At 37.8% G+C, this 26,285-nt stretch overlaps 1 protein-coding gene across 1 annotated transcript in view; it reads left to right on the top strand.

The window, feature by feature from the left end:
• Nucleotides 1-26,285, top strand: part of SLC2A13 (solute carrier family 2 member 13) — a 361,603-nt gene that overhangs the window by 226,676 nt on the left and 108,642 nt on the right. The window contains exon 5 of the mRNA XM_032432696.1: nt 24,085-24,248. Within this exon, the coding sequence (XP_032288587.1) occupies nt 24,085-24,248 (164 nt within the window). The remainder of the gene's footprint in view (nt 1-24,084; nt 24,249-26,285) is intronic.

The raw sequence follows: 26,285 nt of genomic DNA, 5'->3' as shown, positions 1-26,285 counted from the left end.
TTTTTTTTTTTTTTTTTTTTAACATATCTGTTAAGCAAAGGTGATGAGATTGTGAAATTGGAAGCTGCATTTGGGTTTACCTTCCAGGCTGTGATGGCTGGCAGCAGCTCGTGTTCTTTCAAAGATTGTTTGGTCTGGGCTAACATCTGCTAGTCATATGCATATCAACGGTCAGCATTCTCTTTTGTAATGGATGGAAAGATGGAGTCTCAGAAAGACTGACCAAAAAGCATAATCGGTCTCGTACTCCAGAGGTTTCTTAATTCAGAGGAATACTGATGAGTAAATAACTATTAAGATCAGTTGCTTGCCCTCAGGAAAATAAGCATTGAACTAAGGGTCACAACTTGTCTGACTCTTCTTCAGTGTATGTGTTTTGGGGGGAGGGGGTGTCTTTTTTTGTTTGTTTTTAACTACACCTCCATCTTTGTAGTAAAAATTAGAAAAGTGAGGACATACCATCATATTTCTACTCCACCGTTTCACAAGTTGAAATTCCAGTCAATGAGAAAAGGACATTTTTTTTCCCCATGCATGTAACTTGATTGCTGTAACTATAAAAACTGTAAATATTTTTAGCTCACTATTGGCAAAATAATTTGTTTCTCAGCAAAAGTATATATAACTTTATAAGCTTTGGTTATGTGAAAAAATGCAATAAATACGAAGGGCAAGATGTTTTTACCAGGATATACTGTAAAATATTTGAAGTCTTTTTTTTTGTTTTAATTTTAATTCCAGTTAACTTGATGTCTTAATTTCTGAGAAAACTGGGATATATTTAAACCCCATTGAGCATTGTTTCTTCCTGCTAGAAATTATAGTTTTCTTTGAAAAGTAACTTCTGCATTTCAGCCACATCCTGAGGTACATCCAGGAGTGGCAGACTTACTGCCTATTACTTAGGGCTCTATTGCTGCTGGATGTAGTTCCTTCTCCTTCCTGCAGGATTTAGGTCAGTCCTAGAGTTTTTTTTTTTTTTTCCCAAGATTTTATTTATTTATTTTGATAGAGGGCATGCGTGCGAACGAGTAGGTACAGGGACAGAGCGGGAGGGAGAGAGAGAATCTGAAGCAAACTCCATGCTGAGTGTAGAGCCTGACTCGGGGCTTGATCTCACCTCGAGCTCATGACCTGAGTGAAATCAAGAGTCCAACGCTTAATTGATTGAGCCACCCAGGCACCCCTCCTAGGGTACTTCTTAAAGTACTGGCATAATTGGTTCTGCTCATCAGCTTTCCTCATGGAAGTCATTAGGACAGTTCTTGTTAGTACTCTGGTTTCATCTCCATTTCTTTTCTTTTCTCTCTTTTCCTCTCTCCCTTTTGCTTCCTTTCCCTCTCCTTATCTTTGTTGCATTAGTCCCTAATCTCTACATCTGCTTTATTCATTCTTTTTATTTCCACCCAAGGCCAGCATTCTCCTATGAGCCTCACTAGCCCTTTAGATTCACCTTGAACTTAATGATTGTTAATGTCTGTTTTAGTTGTTTGCCCTTACTTTAAAAGGTGTACATTTGAGGTAGCCCGAAAAAAAAAATCAGTTTTTTTTTCAGTTAATCACTTCAGTGTTTGAATTTTTTTTTTTTTTAAAGATTTTATTTATTTTTATTTGAGAGAGAGAGAATGAGAGAGCGAGTACATGAGAGGGGGGAGGGTCAGAGGGAGAAGCAGACTCCCCGCCGAGCAGGGAGCCCGATGCGGGACTCGATCCAGGGACTCCAGGATCATGACCTGAGCCGAAGGCAGTTGCTTAACCAACTGAGCCACCCAGGCGCCCAGTGTTTGAATTTTTAATCTGTCTCAAATATGGTCTGGGTTTAGCCGCTCCAATATCCAAGCTAAATCATTTCCACAGGACAGATTTTTTTTTGTAGACTTGAAGGGTCATTTTATCCTTTCTTGACATTCTTTTCTTACATCAAGTAAATCTTGTCTTTAAAGGTTTAGTAGCTTCTCTGAGTATTGATTATGGATCAGAGAAAAAATTCAACCAAAAATATTACTGCTGTGATCTACTTTTATTCATCATGTTTGTGAATGTTCTGTTAGTCAGATTCAACATGTGGATAACCAGTATTTGGTGAATTAGAATTAAACAAATAAAGCAAAATAAAAATTAACTCAGAAGCTCTGATGCCATATTTCTTACCGATAACAACTGAAGGCACTTCAGGGCTTTCAGAGTCCTTCATTTCAGTTTCGTTAATAGAGCTGCCGCTGTGGGCAAAGACCTAGGACAGGATGATAGTTAGCAGAATGCTGGTATGACTGTGTTTACTAAATATTTGCAAAAACATTTATTGAAATGTGCTAAATAGTTACTCTAATGTACTAACTGCCCACCAAACATTCTAAAACTTTTAAAAATAGATTACTTTTTGAAATACTGTACATTTCATGATTTTTTTCAACATTTACGTTACTCCCTACTAACCCATTAATTAGTTGTAAAAACTAATTTGTTTAACAAAAAGAATGGATTTACTTTTTCGATTCCATGTTGATTGTGAGTTTAAAAATTGAAACTTTAAGTTATTAAAAGAATCTCAAGGTGTGATTTTGTGGCCTTTAATAAATTACAGAAAATATATTTCTTTTCAACTTCATTAATAAATAACTTGAAAATGAAGACTTTAAAACGAACTCTAGGATTCTTTCCACAAACACTACCCACCCCAAGAAAAGCACATATTAGTTTGTTGCACAAAAGTTCAGTTTTTATAATTGAAATCTGACTTCTTTTATTTTTTTATTTTTTTGAGAGAGAGCATGAGCAGGAGCCGGGGGAGGGGGTGGGGGTGGGCCGGTGTGGGGGGGAATCAGGGGTCAAAGAGAGAATCTTAAGCAGGATCCGAGCTCAGTGCAGAGCCCAACATGAGGCTCAGTCCCACAACCCTGAGATCATGACCTGAGCCAAAATCAAGAGTCACACACTCAACTGACTAAGCTGCCCAAGCACCCCTGACTTCTTACTTTTAAGTCAGCCCTGAATTTTCTTTTTCTTAAGGAAGAGTGGAAAAATTTCAAATAAATGTTTTATTTTCTATAAAATAGACATGGATAAATTATTGGAAAAAAGCTATCCACTTCAAATTGCACTAACCATTTTTCTAGAAAATTGGCCAACCTAATTTAAATGACTGAATATCGTTTTGCATTCTTATATTTGATAACTGTGATTGGTTTCTCTCATATATTTGTGGCCTTTCTCAGTAGACATGCAAGACTACATTATCATGGTTTTCATCTCAATAATATGGACATATCTTAATTGAATTTAGAGTAACTTGAATCAGATTGTAATATCACAATTAGAATCTTAATTAAAATTTTTGATTTTATGTTTTGATTTTAAGGTTTGTTAATTTATGAGTATAAATGTCAGGGCTTGCATTCTTTTTTCTTTGCTAATGTCACAACGTTGCTCTTTGACTTTGAATGATTTTACCTTTCTCCTTTTCATCTTATGTCTGTAGCCTCATTTTGGAAGAAATTTTTATCCCCTCCACTGCAGAGAGCTTTTCTGTCACTAGTTTGGAACAAATGACATTGCTTATTAGTTTTAAAAGAAAATTAGGTCTGTATTAATTGGCCAGACTGCTATTTATATTTATTAATTGCTGTTTTCAGTGGTAGAGATGAAAGGCAGATTCATGAGAAATAGGTTTATTGTTTAATGCACCCAGTTTATCAGTAAAAAAACAAGAAAGCAATGAAAATTAAAATTAGGATAGCAATAGTAAAAAAAAAAAAAAAATAGCCGTCTTTCTCTTTACGGGAGTTTAAGTTTCAACAGTTCTACTAATCAAGTCAGAGGGATAAAGCCATAGGCAACTTAGTGCTCATCCAGTGAAATCTGTTATAATAGGACGCAATAGTAGGTCATGTGGCGGAGCCCAGCTGTTCCATAGGTCTCTTTGGGAAGAAGTAAAGACATGCATGAGCTAGCATATGTGCCCCTGTGACTCAAACAAGTGAAAGGATGAATAATGGTGGCCTTGCCAACCTGCTGCAAAACATGCAGATTAATGAAATAGCCTTATTAATTACAGAGGTGTAACCATGGCTTTCTGTCAGTTCAGGCTCTTTTTATTACTTACAATATAAATTGTATACTATGTGGAGTACAAGTGGAAACGTAAACTGCAACCAGAGTGCATGGTCTTTGGTTATTTGCCAGCTTTTGAGGACAGAATTTACCTAATGGGTGTGCTCTTCTCCACAGGAGAGTAGAATTAAGGTATGAATTAACAGGCTTGAGTAAATCTGCTAACAAAGCTATATTCATTATTGAGATAAACATATTTCCCAGGATAAGGATTATTTTCCTCCTATGGTACCTACAAACTTATTTAAAAAAACAAAACAAAAAAAACAGAGCCATAGATAACTAATGATGTTGATTAGACCACTTATAAAAATGGTAATTTCACAGTAAAGGAGAGAGATGTTCTCAGCTGAATATCTAGAGAGGCTGTAGATAAATGTTGAGCGCATATATATTCAGTCAGCAGTGTGATTTAGGGAATGAACCCTGATCTGAGCCCATCCCTGCCACTAACTTCAGGCAAGTTCTTAACCTCTCTGAGTCTCCAGGTTTCTAATATGCAGACTTGCTATAATAATGCTTACCTTAAGGATAGTTGGCAGTAAAATAGGCCTGTAGAAAATGACATCCATTATTTCTAAATTCCTGTCTTAATCCTCACTATAGAACTCATGAAGCAACATACTTTTATTGTTCCTGTAATTCATTAATTGAAGAAGCAGTAGGTTTGAGTAAATAGAGAGGTGTTCATATGCCTTCTGAAAATAAGTTATAAACCTCCCGTCTTCTTAGGCCTAAGCTATTCTTGATTTTACTTGTGAGCTAAGATCTGTGAATTAGAAATATGCAGTGATGAGCAAAATAGAGTGCCCTTCCTCAAGTTCAGTGAGAGTTCAGTGGAGGAGTCAGTTCAGAGATGTATGGGAATGGTAGTCACAGAGCATAGGGGGGAGCTCAGCAACCTGATTGAAATGGCTGAGGGGACTGGGAGTGATTGGTAAATGTTTCCCAAAGAAGCAGTATCTGACATGCATCTTCAAAATTAGATCTAAAGCAAGTACGTTTGCAACTTTGAGAGACTCTTAGTAATTTAGGTGCCCAATGTTTTTCTGTTGTTTGCTCTTCTGTTTTTTATTTCTATTCTATTTCTCTGTTTTCTGTTACCATTTTCTGTTTTTTAAAAATATATTTATGATGAATTGTTAACCTACGATAAAAGTATAAAGAAATAAAACTATAATCCCACGTTCCAGAGATGACATTTCACTTTTCATGTATTTTACTTTTCATGTGTTTATACTTTGATTTACAGAAATTAAGATCATGTAGTGTATGCCCATTTATAAGTTTTTTACTTAATAGTAAAATGTTAGTATTTTCCATGTTATTATTTTAAAATGTGTTTTTAATAGCTTTATAGAGATCTTTGTATGGCCAGGCTATAATTCGTTTAACCAGAACCACAGTGTAGGCTATCAGTGTATGTATTAGTCTTCTGTTGCTGCTGCAAATATCCTAAGTTTGTAGCTTAAAAAAAAAACACACAATTTTTTTTATCTTACAATCCTGTATGTCAGAAATCTGACAGGTGTGTCATTGGGCTAAAATCAAGATGTCAGCAAGACTGCATTCCATTCTGTAATCTCTAGGGGAGAGTTTATTGCCTTGCCTGTTCCAGCTTCTAAAGGCATTCCTTGGCTCATGCCCCCACCCCCAAGTACATCTTCGAAGCCAGCAATGATGAGTTGAGTCCTCACATCACATCGCTGACCTCCTTCATAGTCCCATCGCCCTCTGACTGTTTTGCCTCACTATTTCACTTTTGTAAGACTCTTTTGACTGTGTTGGGCCCACCTGAATAATCCATGCTAATCTGCCTATCTCAGAGTCAACTGATTAGCAACCTTAATTCCATCTGCAACCTTAATTTTCCTTTGCCATGTAAAATAGCATATTCACAGAGTCTGGGCATTAGGACATGGACCTCTTTGGGAGGCCATTACTCTGCCAGCCACAGTGTAGTTTTATTTTTTTCAGTTTTATAAAATATATAAATTGTATAATAATGATGATGCTCTAGGGAACTTTCTACTACATGAATCTTTAGTTACATCTCTGTGTTTTAAAGGAAAACGGATGGCCACTTTTTTTGCTATAAGTTGAATTATCTGCTTCTTTATTAAATAGAACTCCAGATTTTATATACTACTTAATATTTGTTTGCTGAGGACTGAAAGAGTGATCCAGACATATATTACTTCATATTAGTGACTGGGGTTATTTTTCAGATTGTAGAGTTCCTACTCACCGGGAGCAATTTTAAGTTAAGGTTGCTATGTAGAAATACAAAATATTGGCCAGAGACAAATGAGAAGTGGAAGCTGATAAATATATGAAGAATGATATTTATTTCTCAGCTGAAATAATCATGTGGGATTTTTGTAAAGCATTGAATAAGAACAAATGAGGTTTTAGACAAAGTAAGATTTCTTTCACCACTAAGTATGAACTCTGCCTGAACTCACTTCAAGTGTATAGTGTGTATGAGTATCCTATATACATTCACATTCTGATAATTATAAAATATAGAGTAACTTGTCAGAGTGTAAGACTGTACATACTTATAGTAATGTACCTTACAATTTCTCATTCAATGTAAAAACACAAGAATCTGCAAATACGTTAAATGCTGAGAGAAATATATCACATCCTGAGAGAATAAAGTAATCATTTAGAAATATGTAATGAAAAATTTAGCAACAAATATGAAATTGATAATTCTAATGTGGGTTTTGAATCGGTAATATATAAATGATCTGCAGAAAGATAGACTAGGCCTAACATACTTTAGAATGACGTGGTATGCTATAACATGAGCTGGGGTCTGGTTTGCGTTTAGCAAGAATAAGAACATTCCCTTCCTCTGGTTTATGTTTGTAAATATTTCTAAAACCACAGTATCACAGCTAAGTTATATTGTTCAGTGTAGGGAGAGTTTTCATTTTAATTAATCCCTATTTGTGTTTTTGAAAAGTAAATACTTTATTTAGAAAGGAAATGGGTCAGTATTTATGGCTATTTGAAATCCTGGAATAATTTTAATTTTTTTTTTTTTTTTCCAGATTTAAGCAGATCATAGCCATATGAGTCAGGTTGTAAAGTTAAGTCCTATCAGTTATTAGTATCGTAAAATTTCAATTCTAGGGATTCTAAATGGAAGAAAATACTGTATTTACAAAAGGATCTCTATGGTGACTAACTTCTGTGCTGGGGTGTTCTGTGAACATATACAAAGTATGAGCGAAGAATGATCCCCAAGTTAGTTCGGTGGCCTCTGGCAATTCTCTGCTGTCTGGTAAAGGGTGACTATTCAAAAGCATTAAGTTTTGCATGTTGTCCTGAATTGTAAGTACCTTAGTAAGTTGTATGTTTTAAGTGACAAACCTAGAATGGTTAAATACGTAAGCATTTTCTCCCATGAACTAGACAAGCAGCAGAACTTGGGCATTTGAGGCAGCCTGGCTGGATGGCATTGCCACTTCTCTGGGAGAACATGGGTCCCCCAAGGGTGTTTGCTATGTCAGCCCAATCAGTTCATCATTGGGGACTCCCCAGATCAGGCCATAAGAGTTTCTAAGCATTCCGTCACAAGACTGAGAGTGGGGCACAGAGATAGAGTACAAAGAGGAGTAAACTACTTTGGGGAGGTTCCTGAAATTAGAATCAATAGCGTTGTTGATCAGCAATCTGTTCACACCACTTCCTTCCAGCTTCTGCCTTATTTAATTGGTAAGGGGAAGGAGCACAGAAGAAGGGCCTCAGGAACAAGAACAAAAACTATTTCTTGGCTCCAAATTTATGCTCTTTCCTCTCTGAACCAGTGTGTCTTCTTCTAAACTTCTGTGTCTTCCTTGCCAAGTAGAAAGAACTTCTAGAAATTAAAAGAAAGAAAGAAAGAGGAAGAAAGGAGAGGAGAGGAAAAAGAAAGGAAAAAGAAAAAAGATTTAGCCTAAAATGTAACAGCTTTAGGAATTTGACCAGCTTGTGCATCCTATACATGTTGCCTGGGGGAGGCAGCGCTATCAGGCATGTGATGGACTAGGGTTGGGGTACGCCAGACCAGGACCCCACCCCAGCCCCTTCTAGTGTTGGAGTAGATTATCAAGATGAGACAGCCAGTGTAGACCCTTGAGCCAGAGCCTGGCAATTGGAGGCTCCCCACCTCCTCCCCAGGGCTTGGAATGTGCATTCCACTTGCCTTCCCCACTCCCAGAAGCTGCCCCAAGGATACACCCTTGAGATAGAAATGTGGTGTTGAGGCTGTTTGGACTGGGTACATGTCTGAACCCAGTTAGGCCTCTATATAAAATTTTAAGATTCTAGTGGGCAGGTGTGGAGAACTAGTCATCTTGCAGCCACCCAAAATAGGCTTCATACGTTCCCCTATTCATTAAAAATGGGGCCCCAGTTTCAAATTACACCCAGGAAGCCTTGAGGAGCTTGCAAACCAACAATTTCTTTTCTTTTCTTTTCTTTTTTTAAGATTTTATTTATTTATTTGTCACACAGAGAGAGAGAGTGAGGGCAGGAACACAAGCAGGGGGAGTGGGAGAGGGAGAAGCAGGCTCCCCGCTAAGCCGGGAGCCCAGTGCGGGGCTCGATCCCAGGATCCTGGGTTCATGACCTGAGCCGAAGGCAGACGCTTAACAACTGAGCCACCCAGGCGCCCGCAAACCAACCATTTCTAAAGATGTTCTTTCTGTTATTTATATTCCCCTGTGATTCTGCTCTTTAAATTTATTTTAATCCATTCTAGAGCTCACAGTGGAGAGTTGAGTTTGCTATGAGCCTCTGAGACAGACTGGTGCTCTATATCCCCTTTAGGGGAGAGCACACTTCAGAGATACCCCTTGTAACAGCTGGCTGCCTTCCCATCAGCCCATCTCTGGAGGTTTCTTTCTAACTAAATGCTGTTTTATGATTTTTATATTTTGTGAATTTCACTACTGATGACAACTTATTTAACAGCAAAAGTGCTACACTAAACGAAAGACTTTAGCTATAGACAATGAAAATACTTTTTATGCAGAGACAAAAGATACGTAGTGTGGTAAATGTGAGTAAGGGTTTATGTTTTGCCCTGTATGCAGAATGAATACACCGAGTAAGAATTTCCCTAATGGCTTATTTGGAATCCTGAGTATGTATAAGAATGGAATGTAGAGCTTTTATGTTGAGTTAATTACACTGTAAAAATGCTTAGCGTTGACTTTTCTCAGGTTTGCATTTTCATAAGGTGTTTGTGATGATTAACATGAGCAAAACCTATCTGGACACTGCTTAGCATAGAGTAATTACTCTATAGATGGTATTTCTGCCATTCCTCTTTTATCAGGAGATGACAGTTCTGCCATCAATTCCAACTTTCAAATTGAGTTTCACAGACTCAGAAAATGTTCAATAAATGTTAGCCATTACTCTTGTTGTTTTTCCATTCTGTATTTTCTTATAAAGCAGGCTTAGTGTTTTCATCATAAGAAACAAGAAGTGAAAGGGGCATTTTAGGAATATAATTCTACACGCATAAAGGAAAGTAGAGAATTAAGACAGGGCAATCAATTTAAACAAAAATGTTTAACTCAAAATATTTTTCTAATTCGGGTTTTTCAGAATTAGCGAGATGATTCAGTGCTTCTCTGTAGTATCCGAGAATTAACATGAATGTCTTTCATGTATTATTCCCTCAATAAATGTATGCTGACTCTTTATAATTGCTTTCCTTCTTCAGGTCCTATTTCATGTGTATACGTAGGCAGAATTTTTCTTTGTCATGTGTGAAAGGTCCTGCAGTGTCACTGAAAATGGAGCACGTATGTCCTGGTGCTGCCTACATGCACTGGAACCAAGTGTAGTTTTCGGGGTTTCCATTTGAACATCAAAGGACATGGTGGTGTCACTGTGCCTACATCAAGTCAGCAGCCTTATTTACTATTTAATAATACATTGGCGTGGCAGGCCTCTCTTTGCAGTCTTTTTTGCTCAGGGCTGTTAACAGCTCAACTAGTTCCTCTGCTGTTAAAAAATTGATTAGCTTTCTTTCCCCAATATTTGGAAAAGGATAAATAAGATTTATTCATGTTACTTCGAAAGACTGTATTCACTTCAGCCCTTCCTTCCTGCAGAAACAGTTTGAGGGCTTCATTGAAGGTATGGAGAGGCAATAGATACAATAAACTTTAAATTTAGTGATTTAGGCAATAGAGCAAAATAGGAAAAGATGATTCCTGCACAAGGAACTTGCTGTATAATAGTGTCTGTGTGAACTAGGTCACAAAGCCTGTCTTGTTCAAAGTGGTCTTGGAAACCCCCCCACACACACACACACGTTAGTATCTCTTGAAATGACTCAGAATCCTGGCTGGGTGGGTGGGGATGGTTGGGGCTGAGTGGGTGGGGATGAGCAGAGAGCATGGACAAGTGGGAATCTTGCATTTTTTACCATCTCCTGATGATTCTTAGTCACAGTAAAATTTGAGAATCCTGTTGCTCTTAATGTTTTAGCAGCCAATAAAAAAAAAAGGCAGACATGTCTTGTTACATGATTCAGTGTCCCTAAAATAGAAACCAATCAATTGCCTTAGGGAAGCTCAAGAATTTCTCTCTGAGTGCTTTGGTGGTAATATAATATCCATTCATATTAATCTACCATTTCATAGAAAGTTTGTTGTAATCATCTAAACTCATAGGTATTGGCTTTGATGTCTCCAACAGTTAAGTCATGGCGTATAATTGCTTCATCCATCTATAGCAGGGGAGAGAGGGAAATAGGAATTATCTTTATACTTCTTATCTGTTAGATGATGCAATCAAGTAGGATTACTTAGACACCTTGCTCATAGTATTGTGTTCTCCTTCCCTGCTTATTCTTGTTCTACAAGGAGATGAAATCATCATTTAGAGAGTCAAAGAATGAGCATATGAGGGAATGTCAATGATCATTCTGGGTGTGGTTCTTAGTCTTTGAGACCTGAGCAATTCTGTTTACAGCATCCTGTTCCTCCAGTGTGCCTACTGCCACTCACTTCTTTGTCCTCATGTACACCGGTGGATGGCGCTCCTTTTCCACTTACCATGGATCCCCTGCATCAAAGGCTTACCTAAATGTAGTCACAAATCATTGCCCTCTCCTATGAAATCAAGATCTAGAATTTCCTTCCTGGCCACAACATCCATCCCTGCCATTGCAGTTTTTTCTAGTCAGTGAACCAAACAGGTATTTGTCATCCTGATTATGACTTACAGTCCCTCAAGCCCTTTCCGGTTCTTTTTGTGCCTGATCCTTGAGCTGGTTTCGAATGCTCTCCCTGACTAACCCCTGTGGTAGCTAGCATCGTAAAGTCCTTGCCTCTTTGTAATTTTTCAATCCTGGAATATGGGTAGTAGTAATGTGGTTAATTGGGATCACTAATTAATTATTTAGACTGTAAGTGGAGTTAATCACTACCTTTATGTTCCATTAGCACTTTACTCTTACTGCTCTTTACTAACTTGGCCCATAGAGGTGTAATTTTTAGGGGGATGGTGGTCTCCTTCCGTGGAAATAGAGACACTGCCCTCCCCAGACAGTCCCAGGTACTACTGGTATTTTTATCTCCCACTGTGTCTGGCACATAAGAGGCCCTGAATAAATGTATTTTAACTGCATATAATTGAGACATTTGGCCATTATATACTTTTCATTAAAATATTTATTACTATTATCATGTTTAAATATTTTTTGAATTGAGAGAGTAAACCAAGTATTTACTAGTGGTGTATTTGTACTGTTTTGGATACCGAGAGGTAAAAAACATGGATTATTTCATTTAAGAAAATATTAAGTTTGGCAAAGGAAAAAAGTATCTTTCTCTGAAGACAAACACATATATTAGTTGCTCATGATTATTTCATGTTTGTTTTATTTAAAATAATATTGAATTTAGTTCACAGAGTTGGAGGCTTATGGTGCCTGAATACGGTGTATGATGTGTTCGATATACCAAAATTTAACACCTTAAACAAAACTTTTAAATAATGTGTGCTTACTATAGAAAATTGGAAACATATAAAGAAGAACAGGCACCTGAAATCTCACCACCTGTAGCGTGTCTTAACATTTTGGTGTATTCATTTGTCTTATTAATTTTAATAGTTGAGTTTCTACCCTCTAAATAATTTTGCTTTTTTCCTTTTTCAATTCATCTTGTATGCTCTTGATCTGTTTTCCCAGTCTGATTCCACAGAGATTCAGAATTATAAATAATGTGCATAAAACTACATATCTTTGCATAATCCCAGTTTTGTGTGACCATGCTCTAAAGTGTTGCTTTTATATAGATTAAAAGTTTTCACAAACTTTCGCTTACAAACAAACCTTGGACTCCATTGCAGCATAAAATAAAGTACTGCTTTGTTCCTTTTTGATAGTGCCAAGAGCAGTGTTTTCATAAAGTAAATGCTGTGACCTGCCCCTTTTTCACACTCAGGCTCTTAAGCCTCCTGAGAGGAATTTTAAATAGACTATTTCCTTTTTTCCTCTTGTTGCTTTAATGAGGTATTAGATGAACACAATTTGGAACTAGAGAGATAAGAAATGATGGGAAAAAAGACTAGCTTGTATCATTGTTTGACTGAAAAATCTCACAGGTCATATACAGTCAATTTTTAATATTCTCTTCCCCAGCCATGAGGGTACTTGGGAACTCAGGACTGGCCTGTAAGGTAGAAAGGATTATAGCTGAATCCAGAAAGCATGAAGAATATGTTAAAACTAAATCCTTCAGGACACAACCTTCTACCCTTCCCTCTCACCTTACCCCAAAGACTTTATTTCTTTAAACCCTCTGGATTTTTTAAATACCTTATTATGAACATTTATTATAATTATTTAAGAGATTAAAATTTAGTTGAGATATACTAAAAACCACTGCATTATATGCTTTTTTAAGGTTGCGTTTTTTGGTATATGAATCATACAGATAACCAAGATGTCGGAAATGGACTTCAGGGTAACAGTATGAAGACAATAGCTAGAATGGAGAAATCAATTAATGGAAACATAGTCTCTAAGGGCAGAAAGCTGAACTAGCAGAACTTAAAAATGCTATCAATGAGATCCAATCTAATCTAGATAATCTAACAGCTAGGGTAAATGAGGCAGAAGAGCGAATAAGTGACCTGGAAGACAATATAACAGATAAAAAGGGAAAAGAGGAGGCCAGGGAAAAACAACTCAGAATCCATGAAAATAGAATCAGAGAAGTAAGTGACACCATGAAGCGTTCCAATGTCAGAATAATTGGAATCCCGGAGGGAGTGGAGAGAGAGAGAGGACTAGAAGATGTATTTGAGCAAATCGTAGCTGAGAACTTCCCTAATATGGGGAATGAAACAAACATTCGAGTCCTAGAGGCAGAGAGAACCCCTCCTAAGATCAAGGAAAACAGGCCAACACCCCGGCATGTAATAGTAAAACTTGCAAATCTTAGAACCAAGGAAACCATCTTAAGGGCAGTTAGGGGGAAGAGATTCCTTACATACAGAGGGAAGAACATCAGAATAATGTCAGACCTATCCACAGAGACCTGGCAAGCCAGAAAGGCCTGGCAAGACATATTCAGGGTACTAAATGAGAAGAACATGCAGCCAAGAATACTTTATCCGGCAAGGCTGTCATTTAGAATGGATGGAGAGATGCAGAGCTTCCACGACCGGCAGAAACTGAAAGAGTATGTGACCACTAAGCCGGCCCTGCAAGAAATATTAAGGGGGGAGGGTTCTATAAAAGGAAAGACCCCAAGAGTGATATACAACAGAAATTTACAGAGACAGTCTATAGAAACAAGGACTTCACAGGCAACATGCTGACAATAAATTCATATCTTTCAATAATCACTCTCAATGTGAATGGCCTAAATGTTCCCGTAAAACGGCACAGGGTTGCAGATTGGATAAAAAGACAGGACCCATCCATGTGCTGTCTACAAGAGACTCATTTTGAACCTAAAGATACATCCAGACTGAAAGTGAAGGCATGGAGATCCATCTTCCATGCCAACGGACCTCAAAAGAAAGCTGCGGTAGCAATTCTTATATCAGACAAATTAGATTTTAAGCGAAAGACTGTAGTTAGAGACACAGAAGGACACTATATCATTCTTAAAGGGTCTATCCAACAAGAAGATCTAACAGTTGTAAATATCTACGCCCCCAACATGGGAGCAGCCAACTACATAAGCCAACTGTTAACCAAAATAAAGACTCATAATGATAATAACATGTTAATTGTAGGAGACCTCAATACTCCAGTCTCAGCAATAGACAGATCATCTAAGCAGGAAATCAACAAAGAAACAAGAGCTTTGACTGACACACTGGACCAGATGGACCTCATAGGTATATACAGAACATTCTACCCTAAAACAACAGAGTACTCATTCTTCTCGAGCGCACATGAAACTTCCTCCAGAATAGACCACATACTGGGTTACAAATCAGGTCCCAACCGATACTAAAAGACTGAAATTATTCCCTGCATATTCTCAGACCATAATGCTTTAAAATTGGAACTCAATCACAAGAAAAAATTTGGAAGAAATTCAAACACTTGGAAGCTAAAGACCACTCTGCTCAACCAGGAAATCAAAGAAGAACTTAAACAATTCATGGAAACCAATGAGAACGAAAACACATAGGTCCAAAACCCATGGGATACTGCAAAGGCAGTCCTAAGGGGGAAATACATAGCCATCCAAGCCTCACTCAAAAAAAATAGAAAAATTCCGAATTCACCAACTAACTTTACAGCATAGAGAAGTAGAGAAAAAGCAACAAATGATGCCTACCTAAGCCACACATTAGGAGAAAAATAATTTAGAGCAGAGATCAATGAATTAGAAAACAGAAACACAGTAGATCAGATTAATGAAACTAGAAGCTGGTTCTTTGAAAGAATTAATAAGATTGATAAACCACTGGCCAGACTTATCCAAAAGAAAACAGAAAGGACCCAAATCAATAAAATTCTCAATATGAATTTTAAACCAAAACCACAGTGAGATACCACCTTATGCCAGTTAGAGTGACAAAAATTAACAAGACAGGAAACAAGTATTGGCAAGGATATAGAGAAAGGGGAACCTCTTACACTGTTGGTGGGAAGGCAAGCTGGTACAGCCACTCTGGAAAGCAATATGGAGGTTCCTCAAGACGTTAAAAATAGAGCTACCGTATGAGCCAGCAATTGCACTACTGGGTATTTACCCCAGAGGTACAGATATAGTGAAAAGAAGGGGCACATGCACCCCAGTGTTCACAGCAGCAATGTCCACAGCAGCCATACTGTGGAAGGAGCCAAGATGCCGTTCAACAGAAGAATGGTTAAAGAAGATGTGGTCCATATATACAATGGAATATTACTCAGCCATCAGAAGGGATGAATACCCAACTTTTACATCAACATGGATGGAACTGGAGGGGATTATGCTAAGTGAAATAAGTCAAGCAGAGAAAGACAATTATCATATGGTTTCACTCATATGTGGAACATAAGGAATAGCTCAGAGGACCACAGGGGAAGTGAAGGAAAACTGCATGGGAAGAAATCAGAGAGGGAGACAAACTATGAGAGACTCTGGGCTCTGGGAAACAAACTGAGGGTTACAGAAGGGAGGGGGAAACCAGGTGGTGGGTATTAAGGAGGGCACATGTGGTGATGAGCACTGGGTGCTATATGCAACTAATGAATTGTTGGACACTACGTCAAAAACTAATGATGTACTGTATGTTGCCTAATTGAACATAATTAAAGAATTGAAAAAATGAAAAATAAAATAAGGCGAAAGAAAAAAAACAATAGTCTACTCCATCCATTCATTTAAATAAGCATTTACTAAGTGTCAAAAGAAATAGTCATAAGCTGGCTTTGTCAGTTGCAAAAGTAAATCACATGCAGACTGTTTTTTGCGGAGTTTATGGTCTAACAGAGGAAATAAAATGTATATTGAAGTAAGTCTAATAGCAGAAGGAAAGTTGTGTGTGTCGTAAGAGAAGTGTTGACAAAATGCTGAGGAAAAGCAGAAAATTGATAATTCCAGAAGCAATATTGAAGAAGGAATCTAGATAAGATAAGAAATGTTTGAGTGCTAATCAAGTTTTCATGGATTAATGTAGAACTGATCCAGTAGGTTGGTGGATTTGATGGTGGTAAAATAAAAAAAGTAGCTCTCTGATTGCTCACACTTTCCCAGTGAATATTAGGCAAGATTTCACCTGAGGCTGGATAGATTGGGACACTAGAAGGAAAGGCGGTGCGGGGGCCTGGGTGGCTCAGTTGGTTAAGTGTCTGACTTCCTTTGGCTCAGGTCATGACCCCAGCATCCTGGGATCAAGCCCTGCTTCAGGCTCCCTCCTCAGTGGGGAGTCTGCTTCTCCTTCCCCCTGCTCTTGCGCATGCTCTCCCTCTCTCCCTCCCTCTCTCTCTACCCCCCTCAAAAAAAAATAAAATTAAAAAAAAAAAAAAGGAGGTGCCATGAAGTCATCCTTTGCAGAGCTCTAGCATGTGCATCTTAGGGAATTCCCAAGTTCACGAATCGAATTCAAATTGTGTTTGTCTAGAGCCTTTCAGCTGCTAGGTATAAATGCAGAGTAGAAGAATAATTGGGTATAAGTAAGCACAGTTGGTGTTTATGGCATGGATATGATAAAGGGGAAACAGACCAGGGAATTGGAGAATGGTGAAAAGAACATGATTGTTATAATGGTTTGGGGAACTATATTTTCAAGGCAGTGTCAGCATTACTTGGAAACTTGGTGGAAATGCAAATTCTTGGTCCTAGACCTACTGAATCAGAAACTCAGGGTGGGGTCCAGTGCTCTGTTTTAACAGGCCCTCCAGGTGATTCTGTAGCACATCTGGACCTGAGAAGCACTGGTTTGGGAAATCTAAATGGATGGAGACATTAAGTACAATTATGGGAAAGGAGCAGAAATGGGTGATGATAGATAACTAAAAAGAGGAAAGTGTGTGCATGGCTCAGCTTCTCCATGAAAGTAGAAGAATTCAGGTGAGCCGTGCGGGTGGGCAGTGCTGAGAGACTAGGTGAGAGACTAAGATCCTTGAAGGATTTCAGAAGTGGAGCAGGTAGGAGACTCAGGTGATGTCTGGGTGGTCCATGTTGAGGCTACTCTCACCAAGAATCATGACACAGAGGTAGAAGTGGAGAAGAACACTGCCAAGCAGGTACAGACGTCACCATTGAATGAGGAGTGACCAGAAAGTAGGCGGCATTGAAGAAGGAAGGTTAGGGGATAGTCTAGCTAACCTCTTTGTTCCTGTCATCTCTCTAGCTCCTCAGGCCTCCTCAAGTATATAGGATGTAAGAGAACAACAGCCAGGATCCCACATCCAAGTTGTAAGAAGGTGGTGCCCTCATGTCCAGACTTCGTTCATGGGGCACAGGGAGAGCATGGGAGGGCAGGGACAAGAGGAAGATTGAGGCAGATCAGTGAATGTACAGGTTAGTGTGGAAGTAAATGACCAGGTGGAAACGGCTGACCTGAATCTCTTGGACTCTTGCTTGTTGCTGAAATAAGCAGGTGTGTGAGACATGACGGAGCAAGGTGAAAGCCCCGGCATCTGATGGGATGAGGGTCAGCACTTGTTTAGTTACCTGACAAAGACGGCTATGAGGAAATGATGCATATATACCTTCAACATTTTATTTTTAGTTGTACGATATTTACTTATATCCACTGCTTGAAATTCCAGGTTGTTTCTCTTGCATAAATCACACTTGATATTTTTACCTATGGAATCCAGCTTTTAGGTTCCTTTCACACAGAACAAGAGCTGAAAGATACTTGAGAAGAAACCTAAGGGCAAAATCTTCTAGACTTTTACATTTTATCCCCGACTGTTTACAGTTGTGTTGCCCACACAGTTGGGTTTTTTTTTTTTTGTAATAACTCACCTTTATTCACTCTTTCCAAAGCATACAGTTTTGTTTTTAATACCTCTTTTTTAAGCATCTGATGTTCCATTGCTTTTTGTATTATTTGATTACATAATATAATGGGCATAAACAGGATTGGGGAAAAAACACACCTGATTTGATTTACATACAGCTCAACAGATGGGAGACGCATGCCTGCATGAAGTCCCACATGTTCATTTTCCTGTAGGCATATGTTTTATAGAAAGAATAGGTTAATCTGACAAATTGCTGAATTGCAAGTCAGAATAGAGAGCTTCTATCATTATTCTTAGTGTTGCTTAGAGCAAAGTCAATGATCTGGCTGAGTTGGGTGGGTGAGACATGAGGACAACTCTCCTGAAGTTTCCAGAGGTTTGAAGCCAGGGTGAAGGAATTGGTGGTCTCTGAGATGGAAAGTAGGTCACAGTGGGAACACTGAGGGTCTATAGAATCCCTTTTAACTTTCTTTAACACATTTTTACTTTGTTCTTCTCCAAACACTCATGACATAATTTAAATTATGAAAAATGCTTTGTAAAATATTAAATGTGATTAATAATTACACTTTCTGAGGATCATTATGATTTTGGATTATTGTTTGATTTAAGCATAGTATGGTATAATGTGTTAGCTCAAAATACATGTATGATATACATGAAATCCTAATTTCTACTTTTCTAACTTCTATTTTTTGCTTTATGGCTTGCACCTAATAATATAGAAAGCTAATTTTTTACTGTACAAAGTACGTAAGATAGGTTTGAAAATCTTAATCATTTTTTAAACAGTTTTTAAGATGTTTGTATTTAGGTGAAACATTTTTTTCTTAAAGCTATCAGTGTGTTTTCCATAGTTATCCATGTTTTTAACTGTATAAATACCATCCCAGTGGGAAAATAATTTTTTTTTCAGTTAAAATAACATATTTTATTAGAATGGTATTTTAAATTCTATAGTCAGTGGACTTTGCCATATGATACAAATATATTTATAATACAGAACTAGAAGAGCCAAACAATATAACTTAGCTAATAAGAATCTTCCAGGCCTTACAGTCAATCAGCTGTGCTCCATAAGTTCCCATCTTCTCATTATCTTCTCATTTAGCTTGGTCTTTATCACAAGTGTGAAAATAACCCACAAGTTTGTTGAGTAAGACAAGGCTCACAGATAACCGAATTTGGAAGCTATCTGCAGCGCTGGAAGGAGTATATTCCACATCTGTTTTATTCGGGAAGTTAAAGTCTCTATAGTTTCATACCAGAAAAAGTTTGTCTTTATTATGAACTGATACGTTTTGTTTTGTCAGACGGTTAAAACTATTGTTTACTACTCTGCTTTGGCTACCGGGAATCTTAGGGCTAGCCTGTCGTTACTATGTGGCCACAGTTTTTATATAATCATCTTCATCATCTACCTCTCTTACCAGTCTTTTTGTTTTAAGGATTCTATCATGTGTTTTATATTATAAATATACTTAATTCCCTTTTGAAACTCGGTGGTAGATAAATTCAATAAACTCAACAACTATTGAGTACTTACTTTTTACGTTGTTAAGTCTGTTGACCTGGCAATAGTGAAACAGACAGGTATGGCTTTAAGGAGTTGGAAAAAAAAAAATTTTTTTTTCAGAAATCCTTAGAAAATGCTTTGTTTAAATATAGCATAAAGGAAAATAATATATATATTTTGCTAAGCGTGTAAAGTGCACGTTTATTCTTTTATTGGTAGTTTAAAGTCCTCATTAAGATAGATGGCCATTATCAAAGCCTAGATGTTTTCTAGAACTATTCTGTTTTATTCAGAGTTAAAATCCAGTGGGTCTCAAATAATCTCTGAGATAACAGTGCACAGAGAGTCCAGCCGTTTCTGTTCTTAGATGTCCACAGAGAGCTGTGAAGCTGGTCTTCTGTGAGAACACACTGCCCTCAGGCCTTTCAGCTTCACTCTGGGGACGAGCTGGTATGTGTGAGGTGACCAAAGGTTGCCCAGGGAGTCCTTGAAAAAGATGACAGTTTGTCTGATAGGTACTCTAAAATGATTTTGAAAAGAGAAGGCATCCCTCCTTTAGTCTAAAAGGAAAGAAAGCCTTTTTTGGTTGTTCATAGTGTTCTTTTATGAAGAAGACTCTTATGCTTTGTGCAACTTTTAAACAAACACCGAGTCCCTTGAACATTCAGACTACTACCAAAAGGCTTAGGAGGTTGTAAACACAAACGGTCGTCCAGTCCGCGAGTGGTTGGCCGGTGGCACCATTTACAAAAACCTCGGAATTCACACATTTTAAAATGTAAATTCAATGTATCTTTTCACCACGACCTGACTGAAAAACTAGGTTCATGAATTATTCTGCCCTAGATATGTCATCCCCTGCCCTGTGAAAGAGAATCCAGTTATTGCCTGAATTTTTCTGGAACCGATTGCCCTTTAACTGAATGTCCTTGTCTTTTCCTTCTCATTGATGGCCTTTTGCTTATTTTACTGCTTGTTAACACTTTCATTGTGTGTGATATGCAGAATGATGCCCTCCCCCTCCACACCAAAGATGTGCATATCCTAGTCCCCACAACCTGTGAACATGTTACATTACATGGCAAAGGGAAGTTAGGTTGCAGATTGAATTACATCTGTTAATCATTTTACCTTAAAACGGGGAGATTATTCTGGATTATCCAAGTTGCCCCAGTGTATTCACAAAGGTCCTTAAATGTAGAAGACAAGTGATGTGACATGACAGACACTTGACCACTTTCCCTGGCTTGGGGTTGAGGAGGGCCTCCGACCCCCCCACCCCCCCGCAACCCCCACCCCCGAGCCTGGGAACATGGAGACTTCTAAAGCCTGGGAAAGGCAAAGAAACCTGTTTTCCCTTGAGCTTCCAGAAAGGAATGGCCTCCTGACACCTTTGATTTTTGACACCCAGTGAAATTCATGTCAGATTTCTGACTTACAGAACTGTTAGACAGTATATTTTTGTTGATTTAAGCCACTAACCCTGTGGTCATTTGTTATGGCAACAATAAAAACAAGTACATTTACCAGTGTTCCACGAAAGGAAGAATGAAGATCAAACTCTAGGTACTCCGTCCAGGAAAAGATTTAGTGTAATGTTGAAGTTGCAGTGCTTGCTGGCAAGGAGATAAAAGGCCGTCAGTGAATTTCAGCACCCTGCCCTCATTGCTTCCCATTAATGCAGAAAATTTACAGGTGCCTGTTGCCAGTGTAATGACCTGAAATACACTTCAAAACACTATACCTTTGTTTCAGTCAGCCTCCAGGCTGCCTGCTTGGCTATCATTGGAGTGAGCTTTTCATGAAACAGATTTAATTATGTTATTTCTCTTTAAAGTCCATTGTATGATTTTCCATTGTCTAGAGAAAAAAGCCCACACATACAGCTTGGCAGTCAAGGTCCCTCGACAACAGAAGCTTTGCTGCAGCCTGTCATACTTCTCCCTCTTATGCACCTTGTGTTAACCAAGGTAAAGTACTTAGGTTCTGTGAGTCTGGCTTAGTGTTTGGCGCTTTTATTCTTCCTGCATTTCATTTTCTCTACCACCAGTGTCCTCCCAGATCTTCACACTGGCTGGCAATTCCCTATGAATTCTTTGAGACTCAAACGAAACATTAAATTCCCTGGAAAATCAAGGAACATACCACATCAAATAAAATTGTTTGGTCTGTCCTTTATGTCACATTATGACTTGTGTACACTGTGATTTTAAAATTATTTCCATTTCATTCTGTTTCATTCTGTGAGTTTCTTGAAGATAGCAAGTAGGTCTAATAATATATTTATGGGATCTGAGTAACTCACATAGCTTTTATACAGTAGGTACTCAGTAAATAAATATGAAGTGAACAAATGATTATGTTACCTGACCTGGCCAGCCTACCACAGAGATATCATTAGAATGCAGATTTTGGATTCCCAGGCCAGGCTTTTGTTGTATTCTGCCAATAAAACTTAAGTATTACAAAAAAACTTTTTTTAATACCTAGGGAACATTTTCATTTTAAGTAAAATTTTGATACTGACCAGCTTACTTTGTTTGATACCATTTCCCCTTCTTTATCCCTTAATTTAACACTTGGAATTTCATGATTTTATTGTTATCAAAATGAAAACATGAAAATAGTTTCTCTGTCTTGTTTAGTTTCTTTTCATGGATCTAATTGCAAGAACTATTTTGTGTGTTGGGGCGTCTGGGTGGCTCAGTCAGTTAAGCATCTGCCTTCGGCTTAGGTCATGATCTCAGGGCCCTGGGATAGATCCCTGCATTGGGTTCCATGTTCAGCACAGAGTCTGTTTATCCCTCCCCTTCCCCCTCTGCTCCTCCCCCCACTCAAGCACTTGCTCTCTCCCTCTCAAATAAATAAAATCTTAAAAAGAATTATTTTGTGTGATGATCTATATTTATTTATTTAAATATTATGAAAATATCGAGAAGACTGAAATGTAATCAAATAGCATGGCAAGTATCAAATTCCTTTGACTTTAAATACTTGAATTTTTCTCTCAGCACTTCTATTTTCTGCCTTTTTAAATTTGTTACATGTTTATTTCTCAGTGGTTACAGGTCTGACCTTGCTGCGCAAGTCTTTATGAAATTGAAAATGTGTATGATAGAGCTTGGAAACTATAAACCCTATTCAGAAGGAATGAATTATTTTCATAACTTTTATTACCACTTTACACTGTGACTGCAAAATGTTCACAATTTTCATGATGATGGGAATAATTCCACTGGGGATTTCTCTTTTTTTACAACTGCTGTCAGAATTCAGAATCTTAAAATGGTTGGCATAATTTTTAGTGTGATCAGTAAAACACATCCTTCATGTTACGTAATAATTTATAAGTTTGGTTTACTACTTTTAAAAAGGAAAACACTTTTTATTAAGATGAATGAGTGCGTTGGTGTTATTGCTTTATGTTAGAAGATCATCATTAATTTAGTAAATGAAGGCCATTGATAAATCATTGAAACGTAAATGTATTTAAAACAGATTTTTATTTTTGAAATACTATGAAAATGTTGATAAATATTTGGAAACTGTAGATTGTAGCTACAGACCTATCCAGCTTGACTGAACATTGCTGGGATGCCCACTCTCTGATTTGGATAAGCCAACATGTTTTAGAATGGCTCAGAAGCTAGGCAAAGCCATGGTTCAGAATGTCTTCAGGATTTGAATTCTGTCACATTTCTTAGGTGACTCACCAGGAGTATTTTGCTTCCTTTGTTTTAAGGACAGCTTTAAAGTAATCTTCTGATTTAGCTACTGATATTTTCATCAGAAAAGAAATGTCCTGTAAGAAACCTGTCTTCTTTAAATGTATCAGAGATATCTCCTATTATGCATCAACAAATTCGCATTATGGTTTTTTTAGAGCTAGTCTCCAGGGAATTCATTTAGAACAAAAATGAGTCTATAGAGCCTTATCATGTAGATTGTGCTAGAGATTATACTTTTCTAGAAAACACAAAACCATTCTCATGCACATCAGGTCAGTTTCTCATCGCCTTACAAAATGCCAAATAAGTGGACACATTCTCACTCCTCTTTAAAGAGGTTCCTTCTACCCGACATCTGCCATTGTATCACACTTTCCTTATTGTGTGCAGTGTCTATTTATTCTTTTAAGTACATAAATGTACAATGTACGATGACTTCTAATTCGTTCCATGGACTTGGAGCTTATCCTTGATTAGTGTAGTAGGTTTTAGTGAAACAACTCGCTGCCCTGTCCCTAGCTGCAGAGTACCTTTCACTTTTAAAGCCTTCAGCCCTCTATCCACTCGCTTGAGTATCTTTTCTTGATTATACAAAGTTCAAAATTTATCTGAACAGAGTCTCAGTGTTGTGATCCTCTGAATACTTTGCATGAATTCCCATGCTGACTCGATGCCATTACTGTAGCTACTCGTGGTCTTTTTAGGTTGACTGTATTTCTCTCCAGGAACAATTCTGTTTCTTTGAATAACTCAGCAACGATTGTGTGATTCTCTGCTCGCAGGTACTACAGTGCGACCATCCTGCAGATGTCTGGTGTGGAGGATGATAGACTTGCAATATGGCTGGCTTCAGTGACAGCCTTCACAAATTTCATCTTCACGCTTGTGGGAGTCTGGCTTGTCGAGAAAGTGGGCCGCAGGAAGCTCACCTTTGGGAGCTTAGCAGGTAGGTGACTGGATGGAGAAGTCAATTACAAACTTCTCTCTAATGATGACAAGTTCACCTTCCAAAATAAAATACCAGTTCCACTTATGATATTCTCTTAGCCAAATAATAGAGTTCTTCTAGACAAAACGTTTTTTATTTTTTATTTTTTTATTTTTTTTATTTTTTTTTAAAGATTTTATTTATTTATTTGACAGAGAGAGACACAGCGAGAGAGGGAACACAAGCAGGGGGAGTGGGAGAGGGAGAAGCAGGCTTCCCGCAGAGCAAGGAGCCCGATGCGGGGCTCGATCCCAGGACCTGAGCCGAAGGCAGACGCTTAACGACTGAGCCACCCAGGCGCCCCTAGACAAAACGTTTTTTAAAAAAGAAGTGAATGTTATGATATGTAACTAGAATGTGACTAGAAACTGGAATTGTAAGAACAATTTGAATCTACCGAGGGTAACATTCTGCTGTTGTTATTTTTGAGTTCTGCTCAAAGGTACAAAAGTGAAAAGAATTAATTGGTTTTTGTTCTTCTTTGAAAAATTTGATATTCATAAACTCACTTTTCAACATGTTTTATTTTTAAGTTTGGTATAATATGGAAGTAAATTTGGGGCATTTTTTTCTTCAGAGCTCTTTCAACAGTAGAATATTAGAACTCTGTAATTTCTTCACAAAGCAGCGACAGACTCTTTTTGTGTTTGAACCAGGCTCAAATTCTAAGGTAAATTCTGGTTGGTGAAGTGTGTTTTCTATAATAGCTAAGTAAGACAAAACTTTTCTCACTTTCAAGTATCTTTTGTCTTTAAATTCTGACATTTCATTATTTATTTCTCTGTTTCACTTGACAGAATGAGACCCACCTTTGCCATTGTCTTCACATGTTCACCATATAATTTTCTTATCTTTTTCATATCTACAGATTCCTAATTATCAATTAGCTGTCTTCTAATAGCTCCTTTATAAGTTTAATTCGAGTAAGAATTCATCTTTCCATTAAAATGTAACGTTTCCAGGCTGGCGTGAACTAAATTCTATTTTCACCAAATTATACCTTAAGACATTGATCTAATAGCACTGCTTCCGGCACTTGTCCCAGATTTTAATGAGAAAATACATTCTGAGTTCCAAACTCAGTTATTTGGAACACAGAGTCTCTCCCACCCCTTCCTCCAGAAGGAAGAGTGGAATGCTTCCACCCTCTGTTCTTGCCTAAGCAGTGGATGGACTTGAGACTGATAATATAAGTTGAACTGAGGGGAAGGTGAGCAGAGATTGTCTGATTAAGAGGCAAAGGTAATTTCAACAGCCAAGGTACACGGGGAAGCAGGAGGGTAAGTGAGGAAAGGGGAGGGACAAGGAGGCTAAAAACCATTCATTCATACACTTGTAGAAGAAACCAGAAGTGTTTTGTCTGGAAAAAAAGACTAAAGGGTTACCCAGTAGATACCTAATTCTAGCAGATGGTAGATGTCATGAGGGCATTATTTTTACTTAATATGGGAAATAGAGTCTTAATAATCAGAACTATCCAACAGTGAATTGGGCTGCCTCATTAGGATGGTAAACTCTCAACAAAAGGGTAGATGACCATCAGGTAGTGTTGTACCAAAAAATAAATTCCTACAGTTGGCTAGAAATTGGGTTTGCTGATTCCTGAGGTGCAGTTCAACCCTAAGAAGAGGTAATAGCTGCTTTAAACATTTTTAAATGGATACCTACCCTTCCTTTTGAACGGGGCCTCTGTATATTGCTACCTTTTAAGAGGTCTGTTTTTTAAATAGAATTTCAGGTCTTCTTAAATTTGGGATTTGGCTTTTGAGAGCTGAGGAAAACATTTTTTCTAGTAGTCTAGTCCCTTTATTTGTTGTATTCCAAGAGACACTTTCTCATCAGTTCTGAAGGTTTTTAAGGCATTGCAGATCTAGAACCATACTGCTTGGGTTTGAATTTTCTGACTTTAGGCAAGTTTCCATTTTCTCATTAGTAAAAAGCAATTCATTCTAGTCCCTACTTCATAGGGTTATGAAGAGGACTGAACACATTTAT

Source organism: Phoca vitulina, unplaced genomic scaffold, assembly GCF_004348235.1.
Source record: "Phoca vitulina isolate PV1807 unplaced genomic scaffold, GSC_HSeal_1.0 scaffold49, whole genome shotgun sequence".
Classification (NCBI taxonomy): Eukaryota; Metazoa; Chordata; class Mammalia; order Carnivora; family Phocidae; genus Phoca; species Phoca vitulina.
This window is presented reverse-complemented; position numbering and strand designations above follow the sequence as displayed.